Raw genomic sequence first — 19,942 nt, 5'->3', positions numbered from 1 at the left:
TTACATTGGCTATTTTCATCCTATTCATATCTGGGTCAGATCAGGGTGGCGGCAGCTTCAAAAATTGGCAGACAAGTGTGAGGACAGGCCACGTAAGAATATTCTCAAGTAATCCCTTTACTCAGAGCAAAGAGTTCCCAGAGCACTTCGGGAAAGAACAGGTGGGCCAGGCTGGATACCACTGGAGCCAGCCTGCAATTTCCCCTTCACCTTGGGTCCTCAGCCCCCCATGCCCCTGCTCACCTCCAGCCCTGCTGAGTCCTCGGAGGAGTGGGTAGGGGTGGCCCCACTCTGAGGCCCACCCCCACCCCCGCTCCCTGGCTGCAGGACTGTGATTCTGCCCCAGTGCTGTTGTTCAGTCACCCATGTGAGCAGAAGTGTAAAAGCCCAGACCTGTTGAGTTTGGGGAAGTCTGTGAACCCCCAGGTTCGGCTTGCTTCTTCCAGCCAGCCAGAAAAAGAGTCTCACTTTGTGCAAAAAGACTCTACTCTGTGTGGAAAGTGCTCTGAATGAAAATTCTCCCTTTCAGGCTGCTTGGGCAGAGCCCGCAGAAAAGCACCCTGAATTTCAACATGTTCCTCCATGTCTAGGATCCAGGCATGCAGCCCCACAGGAAGGACAGTTTGAAACCAGGCTCCCAGCAGCCATGAGGGGAGGCCTGGACCGATTCATAGACCTGAGGTGTCAAGGGATCCAGACAAACATGACTGACTTCCAGAACCAAAAGAGGCTGACCCGGAAACAGGCATGTTCTCTGTTTCAAACGCTAAGCTGGGTGCTCAGTCACTTAGTCATGTCTGACTCTGCGACCCCTTGGACTTTAGCCACCAGGCTCCTCTGTCCATGAGATTCTCTAGGTAAGAATACTGGAGTGGGTTGCCATGCCCTCCTCCAGAGGATATTCCCAACCCAGGCACTGAACCTGTGTCTCCTGCACTGAAGGTGGATTATTTATCAATGAGCCACCTCGGAAGCTGTACCAGCTAGCAATCAGCACGTGTTTGTTTTGTTTTGTTTTTTCCTTGTTTTCACAATTTGGAGAGCATTTTTCAAGATCCTAAGAATTCAACACCCTAGCCATCCCATGTCTATACAGACATGTGTGAAATGCACACTCTGCCCAAATTGAAGAATCATGGGGGTTTACCTCCCAGCAGAACAGGAAACTCACCAGGCAATCTGAAAACAGTGAATTCGGTCCTAAAAGTATTTTGAGACTAAATAATGAGTTACATCATGGAGGTGTCACAGTCATAGGGACATAAGTTATGATTTTATGAAACATGGATGACAAGGGCTTAGGGAGGTGCAGTTAGTCATAACAGAAAAAAAAAGTTAGGAGCCCCTTAATGCTTCAAAAGATTTCCTCTATATCAAGGAAAAGACGCAACTGCATACAGAGGGGACTCAAACTTATAAAGCATATTCTGTGGCCTCAGGTAGTTTTTAATTTCACGGCAGGAACAGAGGTGGTAATGGTGTTGACATGAGAAAGAACACGGAGCAATGCAATGAGAAACACGTGTGCTCAAGGCTCAGCAAAAAGGTGCCAATTAAATTGGATCTAAAATAAAGGAACTAATAGGTTATTGAATATATTCATGGAGCAGCTTTGAAAGGCTTCTTCTCAAAGCTTTTTTTTTTTTAAGAGAGAAAAAATGCTTTAAAAAAAAAAGTCTTAAAGAGATGCATCGCTTTTGACCCATAAATTTGACTTCTAGGAATTGGTCCTAAGGCAATAAGGCAATACATGCTACTCATTATAATGTGGCTTATTATGAAATTTATTGAGATATCACAAGTAGCATCACGTAACTACACTAGGGCACTGGTTAAACAAGTAATGGCATATTAATTGGATGGGGTAGTACATAAAATTCACAAATTAATATGTATTGATGTAGAAAGAGTTACAAGGTTCTCTCAAAGAGAAAGATAGATTTCCTAAATGGTATGCAAATTGGCATGCCATTTTTAATATCTACCTACCCATGTCTCTATGGGAAAATATTTAAAATATTAGATGTGTGTTGTGTCTAATATTAATTTCCCTCATCTTTTTTTCCCCTTATTTATTATTTAGTCATTAATTGTAGAAGAAAAAATAACCCAGAATATCAGTTTGAGCTACATCTCTCTGGAATATTCTTTTCTGCCAGTGAATGTTTTTAAATATAATCTGTAGTGGATTTTATCCAATTTGGTACTAATGTTTCTTAACAAAATTTCACTCCTTCTAGTTCTTTATAAAGATAATTTCTTTTCATGAGAGTACTGTGTCTTTATTTACTTGCCTCTTATCTTTCCATCATCTCTTGATTGGCTATTCCTTGCCAAGAGGAATTGTGAGTTAGATAGGGATTTCAAAGTCTCACGCCTGGTGTCAGGGGAAATGCTTTCAAATATTACCATGAAGCATTTGACTATAGTTATTGTTACTGACTTATAGAGAAGGAGAACAGGTGAAAATTCAAATTAATTAGAATAATTCCCTCCAAGTGGTTGAAGTTCCACTAGCATCTCTGTAGATACTGAAAGTTTATAGAAAAAAGGCAAAAGCAAAAAGAAAAGTACTCTTTGTTTTTTAATCCATTTAGCTGGAATGTGAAGTCAAGTGGGCCTTAGAAAGCATCACTACGAACAAAGCTAGCGGAGGTGATGGAATTCCAGTAGAGCTATTTCAAATCCTGAAAGATGATGCTGTGAAAGTGCTACACTCAATATGCCAGCAAATTTGGAAAACTCAGCAGTTTCCAGGCCACAGGACTGGAAAAGGTCAGTTTTCATTCCAATTCCAAAGAAAGGCAATGCCAAAGAATGCTCAAACTACTGCACAATTGCACTCATCTCACATGCTAGTAAAGTAATGCTCAAAATTCTCCAAGCCAGGCTTCAGCAATATGTGAACCGTGAACTCCCTGATGTTCAACCTGGTTTTAGAAAAGGCAGAGGAACCAGAGATCAAATTGCCAACATCCGCTGGATCATGGAAAAAGCAAGAGAGTTCCAGAAAAACATCTACTTCTGCTTTATTGACTATGCCAAAGCCTTGGACTGTGTGGATCACAATAAACTGTGGAAAATTCTGAAAGAGATGGGAATACCAGACCACCTGACCTGCCTCTTGAGAAACCTATGTGCAGGTCAGGAAGCAACAGTTAGAACTGGACATGGAACAACAGGCTGGTTCCAAATAGGAAAAGGAGTATATCAAGGCTGTATATTATCACCCTGCTTATTTAACTTCTGTGCAGAGTACATCATGAGAAAACCTGGACTGGAAGAAGCACAAGCTGGAATCAAGATTGCTGGGAGAAATATCAATAACCTCAGATATGCAGATGACACCACCCTTATGGAAGAAAGTGAAGAAGAACTAAAAAGTCTCTTGATGAAAGTGAAAGAGGAGAGTGAAAAGGTTGGCTTAAAGCTCAACATTCAGAAAACGAAGATCATGGCATCTGGTCCCATCACTTCATAGGAAATAGATGGGAAAACAGTGGAAAAAGTGTCAGACTTTATTTTTGGGGGCTCCAAAATCACTGCAGATGGCGATTGCAGCCATGAAATTAAAAGACGCTTACTCCTTGGAAGGGAAGTTATGACCAACCTAGATAGCATATTGAAAAGCAGTGGCATTACTTTGTCCACAAAGATCCGTCTAGTCAAGGCTATGGTTTTTCCTGTGGTCATGTATGGATGTGAGAGTTGGACTGTGAAGAAAGCTGAGCTCCGAAGAATTGATGGTTTTGAACTGTGGTGTTGGAGAAGACTGTTGAGAGTCCCTTGGACTGCAAGGAGATCCAACCAGCCCACTCTAAAGGAGATCAGCCCTGGGATTTCTTTGGAAGGACTGATGCTAAAGCTGAAATTCTGGTACTTTGGCCACCTCATGCGAAGAGTTGATTCGTTGGAAAAGACTCTGATGCTGGGAGGGCTTGGGGGCAGGATGAGAAGGGGATGACAGAGGATGAAATGGCTGGATGGCATCACTGACTGGATGGACATGAGTCTGAGTGAACTCCGGGAGTTGGTGATGGACAGGGAGGCCTGGAGTGCTGCGATTCATGGGGTCGCAAAGAGTCGGACACGATTGAGCGACTGAACTGAACTGAACCCCATAGTTATAAATAAGGAAAATCATAAGCGACCAGAATGCCTAGGAAGCCACCGGATCTGTTTATCCTCTATCAACACAAACATATTCTTGAAAAGCAACAAGCACTCAGCAGCCTCTCCTTGGATAGCATGCTCTATATATACACATGGATATGAGGGTTAGACCATGAAGAAGGCTGAGAGCCAAAGAATTGATGTTTACAAACTATGGTGCTGGAGAAGGCTCTTGAGAATCTCTTGGGCAGCAAGGAGATCAAACCAGTCAATCCAAAAGAAAATTGATCCTGAATATTCATTGGAAGGACTGATGCTAAAGCTGAAGCTCCAATACTTTGGCCACCTAATGCAAAAAGCAACCAATTATAAAAAGACCCTGAAGCTGAGAAAGATTGAAAGCGGGAGGAAAAGGGGACAACAGAAGATGAGATGGTTGGATGGCCTCACTGACTCAATGGGCATGAGTTTGAGTAAGCTCCAGGAGATGGTGAAGGTCAGGGAAGTCTGGTGTGTTACAGTCCATGGGGTTGCAAAGAGTGGGACATGACTTTGCGACTGAACAACAGCAACATACACAAACACTCACACACATATATATGTACAAACTCAGCCCCAGAAGCTATAAAACAAAGCAGTCCTGCCATTCACAGCTCTGTGGAACTCCCTCGTGGAACTCGTGCTAGCAGCCTGGATACAGGCTCACACTTCTCAGTATGCTTTGATAGCTGAGTGGCTTAAACAAGACATTCAACCCTACCTGCAGAAGGACCACCTGACAAGCAGGAGCAGTGAAGGCCTGCAGCCCTGACTTGGATCAAGGGCAGAGTGGCATCTGCAGGTCATCGACCACGTAGGAGGCTTTCTCCAGCAGTGGGTCCTCCTAGGCTCTCCAAGAGACCCACCTGTTTTCCATCTCACCTGGGCTTCTGCACATTTCCAGGAAGCATCCAGGATTCGCAAGCCAGGAGGAGGTCAGCTCATGGGCAAAGAGGTGTACTCTGGGATGGGAGTTGGCCTCCACCAGCCTTCATAGTCCTGCCGACTTGCACTGGCATGTGCTTTCGAGATCTAAAAGGCAGTAAGTTCAAGATTCAGTATAAATGAAATGAATTTACTTGTCATGTGCTATCGGCTAAATCTGTAAGGCTTAGTTCTATGTTTGTAAAGTGGAAAAAATAATTTCTCTTCAAAGTAAAACACATAGCAAAACAACAAAACCTAGAGGCCTGAATGGCCGCTGCCCACCTCTCTGACACTGAGAGGGGTGGACCTGGAACAGAGGACAGCATGCTGAGAAAAATAAGCCAGACACAGATGAATGTGCACAGTCTCACTTATAATCTAAACAAATCACACACACAGAAACAGAGAGGCTACCAGAGGCTGAGGACTGGAAAATGGGAAGATGCTGGCCAAAGGTACAAGTCTCCCTTTGTTAGATCAGTAATTTTGGAAATCAGTGTACAAAATGGGGACTCTAGTGAACAACACTGGATTACTGGATTGCATGCTTGGTACTGTATTACACACTTGATACTGTATTACATACTTTAAATTTGCTAAGAAGGTAGATCTGAAATGTTCTTACCACACACACACACACACACACACACACACACACACAAAGGTAACTGAGGTAATGGTCATGGTAGTTAGCTTGATTGTGGTCATCATTTCACCATGTATAACATATATAAACTCATCACACTTCACACACTACATATATACAAAATTTTTTTGTAAATTATGCCTCAATAAAGCTAGAAAAAAATAAAATGTAAATAGAATTAATAGTTTAAAAAGAGAGGCTAAACCATAGACAGTTCTCTATTGTTGTCTCGCGGCTCTGTAGGTTTGACGTCTGAGATCAAGGTGATGCTAGGCTTGCTTGCTTCTCACGGCTATGGAGCAGGATCTGTTCCAGGCCTGTGTGTTCAATGTGCACACAGCCGTCTTCCCCCTGGGTCCTCACATGGCCCTCACTCCACACGTGTCTGTGTGCTAATCTCCTCTTCTTATCAGAACACCAGCCATATGGATTTGGTGCCACCCTCATGACCTCAGTTTTCTCTAATTATGCCCTTAAAGATGATGTCTCCACAAGTTAGCTCCTAACACCTTCAATCAGACTGACCGTATACCATGTGAAATCATGGACAAGGGCATATCCCACTTCATATTCCTGGTGAGTTGCACCAGTTTGGGCACACAGAAGGTCATAAATACATTTGAAAAACTGAGGCAATATCATCTTCATCAATCTGAAGTAGAAAATTGTTTATATTTTTAGAAAATTTGTATGATGATACATGCTTTGTGTATATCTTATATAATGCCTCACTATCACAATATGTGTCATATATCATATACATACCTTGCATAGAGATGAGTGTTTATTGCATGTATAGATTGTTATTCAATCACTAAGTCATGTCCGACTCTGCAAACCCATGGACTGTAGCACACCAGGTTTCTCTGTGTTTACTATCTCCCAGAGCTTGCTCAAACTCATATCCAGTGAGTCAGTAACCCTTCTCTTCCTGACTCCAATCTTTCCCAGCACCGGGGTCTTTTCTAATGAGTTGGCTCTTTACATCAGATGGTCAAAATATCAGAGCTTCAGCTCTAGCAACAGTCCTTCCAATAAGTATTCAGGACTGATTTCCTTTAGGATGGACTGGTTGGATCTCCTTGCAGTCCAAGGGACTCGCAAGAGTCTTCTCCAACAACACAGTTCAAAAGCATCAATTCTTTGGCTCTCAGCTTTCTTTATAGTCCAACTCTCACATCCATACATGACCACTGGGAAAACTATAGCTTTTACTATATGAAGCTCTGTCTGCAAAATGATGTCTTTGCTTTTTAAGATGCTGTCTAGGCTTGTCATAGCTTTCCTTCCAAGGGGGGAAAGCATCTTTAAATTTCATGACTGCAGTTACTGTTCACAGTGATTTGGGACCACAAGAAAATAAAATTCATCACTGCTTCCCCTCTTCCCCTATCTATTTGATGGGACCAGATGCTATGATCTACATTTTTTGAATGTGAAGTTTTAAGCCAGCTTTTTCACTCTCCTCTAACCCTCATCAAGAAGCTCTTTAGTTCCTGTTTGCCTTCTGCCATTAGAATGCTATCATCTGCTTATTGAGGTTGCTGGTATTTCTCCTTGATTCCAGCTTGTGGTTCATCCAGCCCAGCATTTTGCATGATGTACTCTGCATATAAGTTAAATAAGCAGTGTGACAATATATAGCCTTGACATACTCCTTTCCCAATTCTGAACCAGTCCATTGTTCCATGTCCAGGTATATATGGATAAGCCCAGAAAGCAGTCATCTTTCCCTGAGTCTCATTGCTGCTAGGGTGGAAGTGCATTTTAAAACAAAAATTGAATCTTTTTAGGATGGGAAGATGTCCACAAGATAGGACACTTGCGAGGTGACCAGGAGTGTCCAGTGCACAGTGTGTGTGTGTGTGACTTTTCACAAACAGGAGTCTGTGGGTCCAAGAGAGTCAGTGCAGAGGTGACCCAGCTGGGAGAGGTTCAAATGCAGGTGGGAGTGCCTCCAAAGTCTGCATTTGTGATGACTAGAGGACCGTAGGGTCTGCCCATGAGGGAGAAAGCCTGGGTCAGCCTCGTGAGGCTCCAGCAGCTTGGGGCCTCCTTGCAGAGCCGTGGGTGGAGGGAGGGAGCTTGCTGTGATGGCACTCGTGGCCTGAAGGTGACAAGTGTGCATGCGACCAGCTGGGAGGAGCAGCCACAGACTAATCTCAAAGGCCACGTGTCCCTGTGTGAAGGGTAAGCAGGTTTGGAGCAGCCAGACCATGGCCCAGCTGTGTCCTGGTCGATGTGGCCCAGATTCCAATAACTGCAAGAGTCAGGGCTGGGCCCTGGCCCCCTGTGATTAGGGACAGCTCACCTCCTACCCTCTTGTACCCTCAAGAGGTGTGTGCATCCCCCCAGCTGATTACATAAGAAAACATCATTATGTCAAGTGTGGGAAAAAGTTTCCTAAAAAAAGAGTAGACTCATTTAAAACCATTGAAATGCACAAGGCCAAGACTCATCTGACCCTGAGATTAACTGGAAAAACATTTTTTTGTAGTCTCTTAATATATATTGCTAAAATAACATCAAAGAGGAAATGGTGAGTGATCCAGAAATTCAATGTCATGGTTTTTGTTTTTTTTTTTTCTAACTGCACAGTCTTAGAGTATTGCCTATGTGCATTTATTATAGGAATCTTTAAATAATGTGTTTTTTAATAATCAGCAAATGATATGGACATGCACCCATTCCTACAGCCAACTGCTAGCTGTTCTGAAAGTCTGGGTGATCCAGGAGGCAAAGAACATCGTTTCCTGTTGGCCCACCTGACACCTGTCTTTTCAGCTGGTGTTAAAGAACCTGCTGGAATGTTAGATGGAGCTGGGGGTTATACTGAAGGTTTCATTCCCCAAGTGGCTGACTCAGGCCCAGACTAGTTTTCTGCAGCTGGGATGTTTGGTACAGATGTGACCTCCTGTCCCCTGCACACCAGATCCCCTACACTGTGCAGGTTTCCAACAGGAGGAGTCACCCTTAGGCCGGGAAAGGAGAGCTCACCCCTAGGCTGCAGCTGCCCTGCTGGCCTCCATCCTTGGTCACTGGGGTAGACGAGAGGACCACAGGACCTTCTGCTGATTCACTGTCAGAGCCCTGACTCTTAACTATCTTTCTCAATAGACAGCAAGACCTGTCTGCCTGGGCCATTTTCCAGGCTTCAGTCTAAGCGAGTCCCTGACATTTAGTCCTTAAGCTTTGGGGGACAGGTTCTTCTCTGCCTGACCTTTGGCTTAAGGCCTGCTGCCTGATTTGCTGAAGCCCTGCACACATTTACGACCTGCTCCTGCCTCCCTCCTGTCTGGGCTGGGCTCATCTGCCTCATCTCTAACAGGGTCCATAGTCCACCTCCTCCTGCTCCCTTGAAACAGATGAACATTCTCACTGGCTTCAGTGAGGTGCCTGTCACTGCTCTGGGCCCCTTGAATGTCACAGACGGAACAAGAAGAAGATGTCAGAGCTGACTTATTTGGAGTTCATACGTGGCAGATCATGGTGCTGATGAGACATTGCTGTGTATGAGAAGACAGGAATGGCCTTCTCTTAATGATCTTAACTTTTTACCATCTTAAATTGTGCTGCTATTTCGGGAGCTCACACTATGAGCAAAAATGAAAGTATAGAAAAAATTTAAAAGGGATTTATTTAGAGACTCCCAGGTGTGCAGAGCAGAGCAAGGATGAGGGAAATTAACATGGTGCCAGCTGCACCCTCAATGGGCTCACGGTTCATTCCAGGAACCAGACATCCACTGGGCCCCCAAAAGCATAAGATGGACACTTACAGTTTCCATAGAATGTTATGGGGCACATATGAAAGGATTCTGAATGCAGAACTGGTTAACTGTGCCTGAGATAATAAGAGAAAGATTTGTGGATAAAATATCTCTTGCAAAAGTTTTGAAAACTGAGAAGAACTGAGACAAGCAAATATCATAGGGTGGATAAAATTAGCAAGAGGGAAGGGTATAGCCATGGGAGTCTCTTAATGATAGAATCTTTGGAAGAGAGACAGAGAGAGAAAGAGATTGTTGTCCAGGAGGGAGACCTTTGTCTTAGGAGTATGAATGCCATGAGAGAGGAAGAAAAAAAAAGCCTGACAGAAAGCATCAACTTGATGAGAGGAAGTACTGTCTGATGGAGAGGTCTTCCCCTTTTTAATAGGTGGTGAGTGTTCTTGTTTTGTTGTGGTAGTTGCTTTTCCAAGAGGGTATATGTGTATGTGAGAAGCCTTGGGAATAACTATCTAGAAATATTTGTATCTAAATATGGGAGTCTAACATGTGTATATATACACACATTTGTAGCTGGTCTACGTATGCACTCAATATGCCAGCAAATTTGGAAAACTCAGCAGTGGCCACAGGACTGGAAAAGGTCAGTTTTCATTCCAACCCCAAAGAAAGGCAATGCCAAAGAATGCTCAAACTACCGCACAATTGCACTCATCTCACATGCTAGTAAAGTAATGCTCAAAATTCTCCAAGCCAGACTTCAGCAATACGTGAACGGTGAACTCCCTGATGTTCAAGCTGGATTTAGAAAAGGCAGAGGAACCAGAGATCAAATTGCCAACATCTGCTGGATCATGGAAAAAGCAAGAGAGTTCCAGAAAAACATCTATTTCTGCTTTCTTGACTATGCCAAAGCGTTTGACTGTGTGGATCACAATCAACTGTGGAAAATTCTGAAAGAGATGGGAATACCAGACCACCTGACCTGCCTCTTGAGAAACCTCTATGCAGGTCAGGAAGCAACAGTTCGAACTGGACATGGAACAACAGACTGGTTCCAAATAGGAAAAGGAGTCCGCCAAGGCTGTATCTTGTCACCCTGCTTATTTAACTTATATGCAGAGTACATCATGAGAAACGCTGGACTGGAAGAAACACAAGCTGGAATCAAGATTGCCAGGAGAAAAATCAATGACCTCAGATATGCAGATGATGCCACCCTTATGGCAGAAAGTGAAGAGGAGCTAAAAAGCCTCTTGATGAAAGTGAAAGAGGAGAGTGAAAAGGTTGGCTTAAAGCTCGTCATTCAGAAAACTAAGATTATGGCATCCGGTCCCATCACTTCATGGGAAATAGATGGGGAAACAGTAGAAACAGTGTCAGACTTTATTTTTTGACTCCAAAATCACTGCAGATGGTGACTGGAGCCATGAAATTAAAAGACCCTTACTCCTTGGAAGAAAAGTTATGACCAACCTAGATAGCATATTCAAAAGCAGAGACATTAATTTGCCGACTAAGGTCCGTCTAGTCAAGGCTATGGCTTTTCCAGTGGTCATGTATGGGTGTGAGAGTTGGACTATGAAGAAGGCTGAGCACCAAAGAATTGATGCTTTTGAACTGTGGTGTTGGAGAAGACTCTTGAGAGTCCCTTGGACTGCAAGGACATCCAACCAGTCCATTCTGAAGGAGATCAACCCTGGGATTTCTTTGGAAGGAATGATGCTAAAGGTGAAGCTCCAGTACTTTGGCCACCTCATGAGAAGAGTTGCCTCATTGGAAAAGACTGTGATGCTGGGAGGGATTGGGGGCAGGAGGAGAAGGGGACAACCGAGGATGAGATGGCTGGATGGCATCACAGACTCGATGGACATGAGTCTGAGTGAACTCTGGGAGTTGTTGATGGACAGGGAGGCCTGGCGTGCTGCGATTCATGGGGTTGCAAAGAGTCAGACACAATTGAGCGACTGAACTGAACTGATGTATATTTGTATGCACACACACCCTTTGGGGCTTTCGAACCATCGTGCTGAAGAGGATTCTTGAGATTCCCTTGGACTGCAAGGAGATCAGACCAGTCAATTCTAAAGGAAATCAGTCCTGAATATTCATTGGAAGGACTGATGCTGAAGCTGAAGCCCCAGTCCTTTGGCCACCTGATGGGAAGAGCTGACCCATTGGAAAAAACAATGATACTGGGAAAGATTGAGAGCAGGAGGACAAGAGGGCAACAGAGGATGAGATTGTCCTCTGGATGGCATCATCCAGATTGAAGGGCATCACTGACTCAGTGGACATGAGTTTGAGTAAATTCCAACAGACAGTGAGGGACAGGGAAGCCTGGCATGCTGCAGTCCATGGGCTTGCCAAGAGTCAAACATGACTTTGTGACTGAACAACCAAAATAAAAGTGCGCTTATAATGAATAGCTCTTTTTTTCGCTGTTATTACTATTCTTCCTAGATAAGGACTACATTTTACTTCCATTGTTACCTTCTTCAGTGCCCCAAATAAGGTTTAGGGTGGCAGCATTAGAAACTCAATATAAATACATATACAAATTTGTGTGTGTGTGTGTGTTCATAAGACAGCATATTTAGCTAGCAATATGGTGAATAACACCCAATTAGAAACATGGAATTTCAGGAACACTTCATTTGCTTGGATTATTCTAGTTAACTTTGACAGAACAGAGATAAAGGAAACATCACTCTCTGAATCATGTCAGTTAAGCGTTCACAAGAGCACAGAAATAACACAGCTTCCAGATGACTTTTTTCCCAGCCTGACAAGCAGCCCATCTCTTGGAAGTAATAGGTGTATGAAATTCCTTAGTCTCCTTAGGGAGGCTTGGTAATTTTCAGTCCGTGTGGATAGTATTTGTGCTTTCTGTCTTCTTAGTCATTGCCATTAAAGAGGTTTAACCACCAAGGAACACCCTGCAACTTGTGTGATGATCTTCTAAAGCATGAGAAAACTGGCTTAACATCAGAAAAGTGCTCACACAGAGCACTCTGGGAAAAAAGACTGTAGCATTTCCAAATGCATTTCAGAAAGTTATCTTGGCAAGTTGACTCTATAGCTTCCAAGTTACATAAGTAAACAAATGAGTCACAGATGCGGGGTGCGATGTTTGAGAACAGTGTGCTTGCCCTTTTACCATGCGGACAGGGAAAGAGGAGCTGATGGAGGTTAAGTGGAAAGAGAGATGTGATGGATATATTATAAATAGAACCCCAGAATTTATGGTAAAGCTATTTGGAGAAAATGGAACTGCCTGGACAGTTCTATTTTGGCTCAAAGACAGTCATCGTAACTTTAAGGATCCCAGGAGCCCTTTGTTCATTTATTTTTACTGTTGGCAGAAGCAAAACCTTGAAAGAAATGAATTTAACAATGGATTAAATTGCTTAATTTGGCCTTCTTGAATAGAATTTTTAGAACTACCGATTCCGTTAGCCGTATCTGTAGGGACTGCTCAGTGTCCTCACTGTTGGGCTTCATGAGGTTTCTGACCTGGTTTGAGGTGCTGCAGAAATGGAACACATTTACCAGGGAACACCATTCCCTGGCTGATTGCATTGGGGTGTTCTTTTCCCCCTCACCGTTATCCTTTTTAAGTCCAGACATCTTTGATCCACTTGATTTTACCAGGTCCTTTGTTTCTATAGGTTCAAAATAAAGCTGTTAGTATAGTGTAAGCTAACAGATAAAGACCTTTTAATGCAATCATTTCCTCTTTTCCCTATAAAGTGGGTCTGTTGTATCTTGTACTAACCACATCAAGTTCACTATCAACCCATAATTTATGTCTCACTTCCCAAACTACTGATTTGTTAGAAAACCAATTCCAGCAGATTTAACAGAAATACAGCTAAGAATTGTAGGGGATTTGCAGGAGATCTCACCGCAACAAAAACAGATGTACAGTCACTGATAATTACTGGCAGGGTTTAAGCAGCACTGGTTCTCAAAGGTTATTAACAGGCATAGAGGGACGACACGTCCTCCTCTATATCCTTTCTTTCAGGACTGCTTCAGACTGAAAAGTAGGGCACACACATTAAAAGGTTGTAGTTCTTTCCCATTACCACTGTAACAAATTAACACAGACTTGATGCCTAAAAACAAGACAAATGTTTTACCTTATGGTTCTGCACGTCACAGGTCTTATACAGCTTTTGCTGGAATGAAATCAAAGTGTCAAGCGCTGTGTCCCACCTGGAGGCTCTCGGGGAGGATGCACTTGCTTGCCTTTTCCATCCTTTAGGGGGTCACCCTCCTGCCTTGGTCCAGGACCCTTTCCTCATCAATGACCACCCGTGGAGTTCTCACACACCTGGCTCTGACCCAGTTTCTCAGACGCATCTCTCTCAAACTCACTCATTCTGTCTCCATCTTCCACACTTACAGATATTTCTGATTACATTGGGCCGCCGTATCGCCCAGGGTAACCTGTGACACCATCACATCATCATGGTTTAGCTCCAACCACAGAGAACAAATGATATAATTGTTACTAAATCCTCACCTTTGATTCTGCATAAAAGAAGTCTGCACAGGATTTATGCATTTGTGAATGCATACACTGGTTTGATAGATATCATGTAACTATCTTCCTGCTTCGTATTTTACAAACTGGCTCATACATAATAAAGCAGGAATCAAATCTGGCCCATAAGCTGAGAATGATTGTTGCATTGTTAAGTGGCTTAAAAAAAAATTAAATGAATATTATTTTCTTTGGAGAAAAATCACATGAAACTTAAATGTCGTGTCTGTAAGTAAGGTGGTTGAGACATGGGGGTAGCTTTGGTCCTTCAAGGGCAGAGGTGAACAGTTGCAACAGAGGCATTATGACTCATAAACCCTAAAATATTTCTGCCTGACCCTTTCTTGTCGAAGTTTGTCCATTAACTCAAAACTGACATTTCTATGGGTAAATATTTGCAAGATATGGGGGTGACAATGGGATTTGTTTATGGCATTGTTAATGTTGACATGCAACTAATGGGTAATTCAACCTAGCTTTTGAGATCAGAATTCCACTCAAAGAGAATCTAATGAAGAATAAGCAATATTTTTTAAGCAACAGCACAACAAATGTGGATTTCCGTTATAAGAATTTCAGTGAGTAGATGTAGGTGAGTGGGATGGATGTGGGTTTCTGAATCCAGAATTCACTTCTCTTAGGCATTGTCACTAATAGGCAAAGAGGTAGGTGACCTGTTTCAAATAAAATCTGTAATGTAGTCTGACCAGGAAAAAAAAAAGTGAGGGAGGGAGCCTTCAAACAAAATATTCCAATGATTAAATGTCCCCTGGAATGGGTCATATCCAACATCACTAGTCAGTACCACACAAATCCTAGCAAAGAGGCAGATCTGAGTAGTGAATTACCTCTTACAGGAGATTATTTCAAATAGCGACATAAACACTGTTGCAGTTGGTTCCAGTCAAGGTTTGGCTTTTCACTTTGAATGGATGCTGTGGGTTTGTAAGCCTGAGAGCTGAAATAGAGTACCCTGACATCAAAAAGCTCACCTGTATATTTCACTGGACACAGCTTTTCCTCAAGGTAGCAGAGCTAGCAGGGATATGCTCTACATAGCCAGCCTGAAATTCTGGGAATAGAATATGGTTTCCAGCTCAAGCGGGCAGCGGTGGGCGCTCCAGCCCCAAAAGGGCCCTGCCAACTTCAGCTGCGAGGCAGTTTGTTCACCTCTGACATATCATCTGCATGAATAAGCATCACTTTGAAAATAGATTTGCAGCTGAGAGGCAAAGTAACTCTGTGATACATAACCGCATGCAAGTAACATCAAAATGCTTTGGGAACATTTACACGGCATCTGTATTGTCTCTTTAAAAACCTTAATATAGGTCTTTTCAAGTCCAGTTTACAGACTGGAAAACTGGGGTTCAGAAAGGATAACCCAAGGATATAATGTCTCAGTCAGTACAAGTGGAGGCAACACACATCCATCCATACATCTGAAGCACCCAGTCCAGTGGTGGTCAGGCCACGGGCCAGAGTGGAACATGTGACATCATTTCTAACCAGCCTGAAACATCCTTTACTCCATAATGGCACAAAGTTGTCAACAGTTGGAAATAAATTACTCGTTTTTTCTGACAGCCAGAGTCCACCTTGGAAGTGGACTGGCTATTTTAAACAGCTTAACCAGAGACTGAGTGTGTCTTACTTTTGAAACATTTAATTTTGTCTAATATACTAACTGATACACACACGAGGCATTTTGAACCTTTCTGACAGTTCTTGTCATTGATTTCATAAACACCCTTCTTCTCCACTTCAGAAGGAAGGGCCCGGGTTGTGACTCTGCAGATGGACCCTGGTGACACTGGATGTTATCAGTTGTTTGAGTCACTTCAGGTGAAACAGAATGGGCAAGTGATCAAATACTGAAGGGCAGAATTGCATCATTTACGTATTTCTGTTCCTTTGGTAATTCATTATGATCCTGGTCCTGATAAGAAGAAATAAGAGCTCAAAAGAATGTCAGCTCACTTAGCCATCCTTAATGAAGAAGAATCAAAATGTCCAATACTGGTGAAAGCCTTCATTCTATCAAGGATGAATGTGGCGTTTGAAGGCACAGGTGAAATCACCTGCAGTGCTTCAGGGTGGAGCGCAGCTAACAAATATGTCTGTTTCAGGCAACTCAGCATGCAGACGGCTGGCGCTCACTTGTGAAGGCGGGTTTGAGATGGGGCATTTGTGAGGCTGGTTTACAAGGGAGCTGTTTTCATTCTCTCTTATAGGCTGACCGGCATGAACCTCCCTTCTCCTGTCATCAGCAGCAAGAACTGGTTGCGCCTCCATTTCACATCTGACAGCAACCACCGACGGAAAGGATTTAACGCTCAGTTTCAAGGTAAGAAGGCTTCGTCTTATATGACAAAAAATAGCGGCAGATACTCTGGTCCTCTGGCAATGCTGAAATTTTAGGACTCTCTTGCTGAAGATGAAACAAGAGTTATAAACTTGAATGAAAATGGCTTCTATCTCTCATATGAACCGTTTACTTTGGAACAATTAGCAACTTCTTAGTAAAGGTTTACTGTGGTGACAGTATGCTGTATATTTTATGGTTTTGCTGGAATTATTGCTAAGTTTCAACCAGTAAGTCAATGAACATATAATAGCACTCATTTCAATCACTATGCACCCACCCAGTAAGTAAGAGTTTCTGATTATTTTCTTTATCTGCTTACTAAGAGGGATGTAGCATATGGGTTGTATGAAAGTGCATAAATGCATCATCTTATCACTTTTAGTCCTAAGATGTATGCACACTCCACAAATGCAGCTACCGAATGATTAGTGATTTACACACAGCTGTCCAGTGTCGTGCTTAAGTGTTTAGTTGTGTGTGACTCTTTGCGACCCCTGTACCATAGCCTGCCAGGATCCTCTGTCCATGGGGAGTCTCCAGGCAAGAATACTGGAGTGGGTTGCTGTGCCCTCCTCCGGGGGATCTTGCCCACCCAGGGACTGAACCCAAGTCTCTTGCATTACAGGCAGATTCTTTACTGTCTGAGCCACCACGGAAGCTCAGGAATACTGGAGTGGGTAGCCTATCCCTTCTCCAGGGGATCTTCCCAACCCAAGAATTGAACCGGGGTCTCCTGCTTTGCAGGTGGATTCTTTACCAGCTGAGCTACCAAGGAAGCCCAGGGGACTGCAAAATAAAAACACCAGATTGTTTGTAGTTGGGTGAAACAAAGAGCTTGCCATCAATAGTATATTGGATTGATTTTAAATCTTTTTGTATCTAATTCTAGATACCAAAAAAAAAAAAAAAATCTCACCTGGATAGCATGTTATCATTTCCTACACATTTCCAATAGTCAATAATTGTTATCAATACTATGAAAAAGGCAATAGAAACTGTTACATATGCATCTGAAAATAAAGCAAACTAGGATGGCTCTGTCAGAAAGCTAGATGCTTTCTCAAACTTCTCCAGCTTTCCCCAAACTGTGGCCAGTTCAATGAAGGCAGAATTCCCTGAACATTTGGCACACGCAAGCTGGAACCCTAAAATGAGGAAATGACAAAACCCCCATGCTCCAGAAACTCGCAGATCACAAGGACAGTGTGCAAACAACTCTGTCTATGAAGGATAGAACATAAAGTCATAGACGCCATTGAGCGAGGTTTTAGTAATGTTCCAGCCGGTGAGTCTGAATGCCACCTATCTGAAACACATTTATTTTCTTTTTATAAATTTTATTGGAGTATAGTTGATTCACAATGTTGCGTTTGTTTTGAAACACATTTTGAAATCCATAATGCCCTTACTGTGTCCTTTTGGGCAAGAAGTAAAAAAAAAAAAACTAAGAGTGATGTTCAGGGTTTTAAATACAGATGATGCTGAGGAGGGTGCCTGTGGTAGGTTTTACCTGCCACTGGTCCACAGGCACATGGACCCTCACAGCACGCACCTGTCTTGGAGGCCAGGGACAATTTTGTCTCGCCTAAATGCATTTTATCTATAAGGAGCATTGTCCATCTCTCAGTTTCTTCTGATGCTGCCAGAAACTTCTCAGACTGCAAATATACTGCCTTGAACTTGAGGAGATTCACACCAATTTGTTTTCACTAATCCCAGGACCCAGGCAAGGCCGCTGTTTTTCCTCTCAGACCGGCCTCGATGTGCCTTGATTTTCCAAGGGCATGTATTCTAACCACAGTTATAGGAGAGCAGGCCTGGAAAGCGCAGGCCAATGGGAGCTGGGGTCTCATGGGGATATAATGGGGGGAGCTGAGGAATACCCCACTCAGTTTTGGAGGAAATTCTGAGTTTTCTCCATATGATCTCCCATCAACAGATACATCTGTCTCTGATTTAAGACCCCCATAGAGCACTATTTAGAATCACAATTGACTGATCAGTTGGTGCTAAATAAATACAGTTATTGCTAAACTGGTGACCGATCTTCTCCAAAAGTCTTACTTAGTTGATGCATATGGAAATACAGAAACATTTCCAGGTGTCATCCTCTCAACCTGATCATTGAATCTGGCACCTGGACCAGTGACTGAAAGATGAAAAATAGAATATTAAGTTTGAAGATGCCCCAAATTGGTAGATACAAGAAGTAATTGCAATATTGCAACACCACATGTCAGCCACTGGTTTTGTATGTATACCACGTATAATATGTTCATATATATTTGTATATATATAAAAGTGATGATTAGAAAAATTTGTATGTAACTGGCCAGGCTCCTCTGCCCATGAGATTCTCCAAGCAAGGATACTGGAGTGGGTTGCCATGCCCTCCTCCAGGGGATCTTCCCGACCCAGGGATCAAACCCATATCTGTTATGTCTCCTGCATCGGCAGGCAGGTTCTTTACCTGCCACCTGGGAAGCCCATATGAAAATATATTTGTATATATAAAAGTGATGATTAGAAAAATTTGTGCATAAAACCAAAGAGTTGAAAAGATGTGAGAATACAAGGAGGGGTAAACATGGCTCAGCAGTGATGTGTAAGAAAACCTCTTCAGGCTAATGCTGAAGCTCACGTCCAGGAATAAAGGGTGGCAGGGGCTGCCCTTTCTTCACTGGCTGCGGGCCTTATATCACAGGAAGGGTCATGACATCACGACTAAGGTCAGATCTCAGCTGACCATCCATGGACAGTCAGATTCAGCACTGGATGTCATCCTTTTGAAAGCAAAGGTTACAAAACAGAGAGGACCAGGATGATAGTAAGAAATGTTCCAAAACAGGAACTGAGGACGCTGAGAAGGAGCCTGGTGAATGCCAGGCAGGAAGGCATCATGTGTGATTTTCTGGCTCCTGGGGGCAGAACTGTCACTTGTGAACATAGGCCACAGGTGGACCTTCCTGCCAACCCCAGAACTAGCCTGCGGGCAGCAGAAGGCAGGACACAGAGCACCGGCCTGGGCGGGCCTCTGGGAGCCCCTGGCCGCCCTGCTGACAGCCCCGCTGGACACAGGGCTGCCTGGACGCTGCAAGGAGGCCTCAGTATTTTCACTCTGAGGACAGATACTTCCTGTCTTAGAGGAAGGTATACTGTTCTTGTAAATTTTCCTTTTTCTTTTCTACCTAGACTGAACAGCAGGAAGCCCCAATTTATACTGTACTATATTTCAACTAAACAAATTCAAGGAGAAAAAAAAAATGCTGTTGTTATTACCTCCATACTTGCTAAGAAGAAAACAAAGTAGAAGAGCAATCTAGAAAACCAGCAAGAACAACAATAATAGTGAAAACAGTGTCTAGTGAAAGCTAGTTTAAAATCTATGTAAATATTCTCTCAAAGAATCTGAATCTTGGGGTATTTGGTGGAGAAGGGGAACATGAGAAAACACATTTCTGTGCTCAGTGCTTTCAACATTATTGTAGTCACATTTATCATTTGCAGTTACTCATGACTATAAAATTTCCATCAGTGTTACGCAGAGTGAATGAGACAGCAGATTGTGTG

General features: G+C 43.1%; 1 protein-coding gene across 1 annotated transcript in view; it reads left to right on the top strand.

Annotated features, from left to right (window-relative positions):
• Positions 1-19,942, top strand: part of CSMD1 (CUB and Sushi multiple domains 1) — a 1,658,099-nt gene that overhangs the window by 880,703 nt on the left and 757,454 nt on the right. Inside the window, exon 6 of the mRNA XM_052661250.1 lies at positions 16,239-16,351. Within this exon, the coding sequence (XP_052517210.1) occupies positions 16,239-16,351 (113 nt within the window). The remainder of the gene's footprint in view (positions 1-16,238; positions 16,352-19,942) is intronic.

Source organism: Budorcas taxicolor, chromosome 24, assembly GCF_023091745.1.
Source record: "Budorcas taxicolor isolate Tak-1 chromosome 24, Takin1.1, whole genome shotgun sequence".
Classification (NCBI taxonomy): Eukaryota; Metazoa; Chordata; class Mammalia; order Artiodactyla; family Bovidae; genus Budorcas; species Budorcas taxicolor.
The sequence above is the reverse complement of the archived record's forward strand: the minus strand, read 5'-3'. Positions and strand labels throughout refer to the sequence as shown.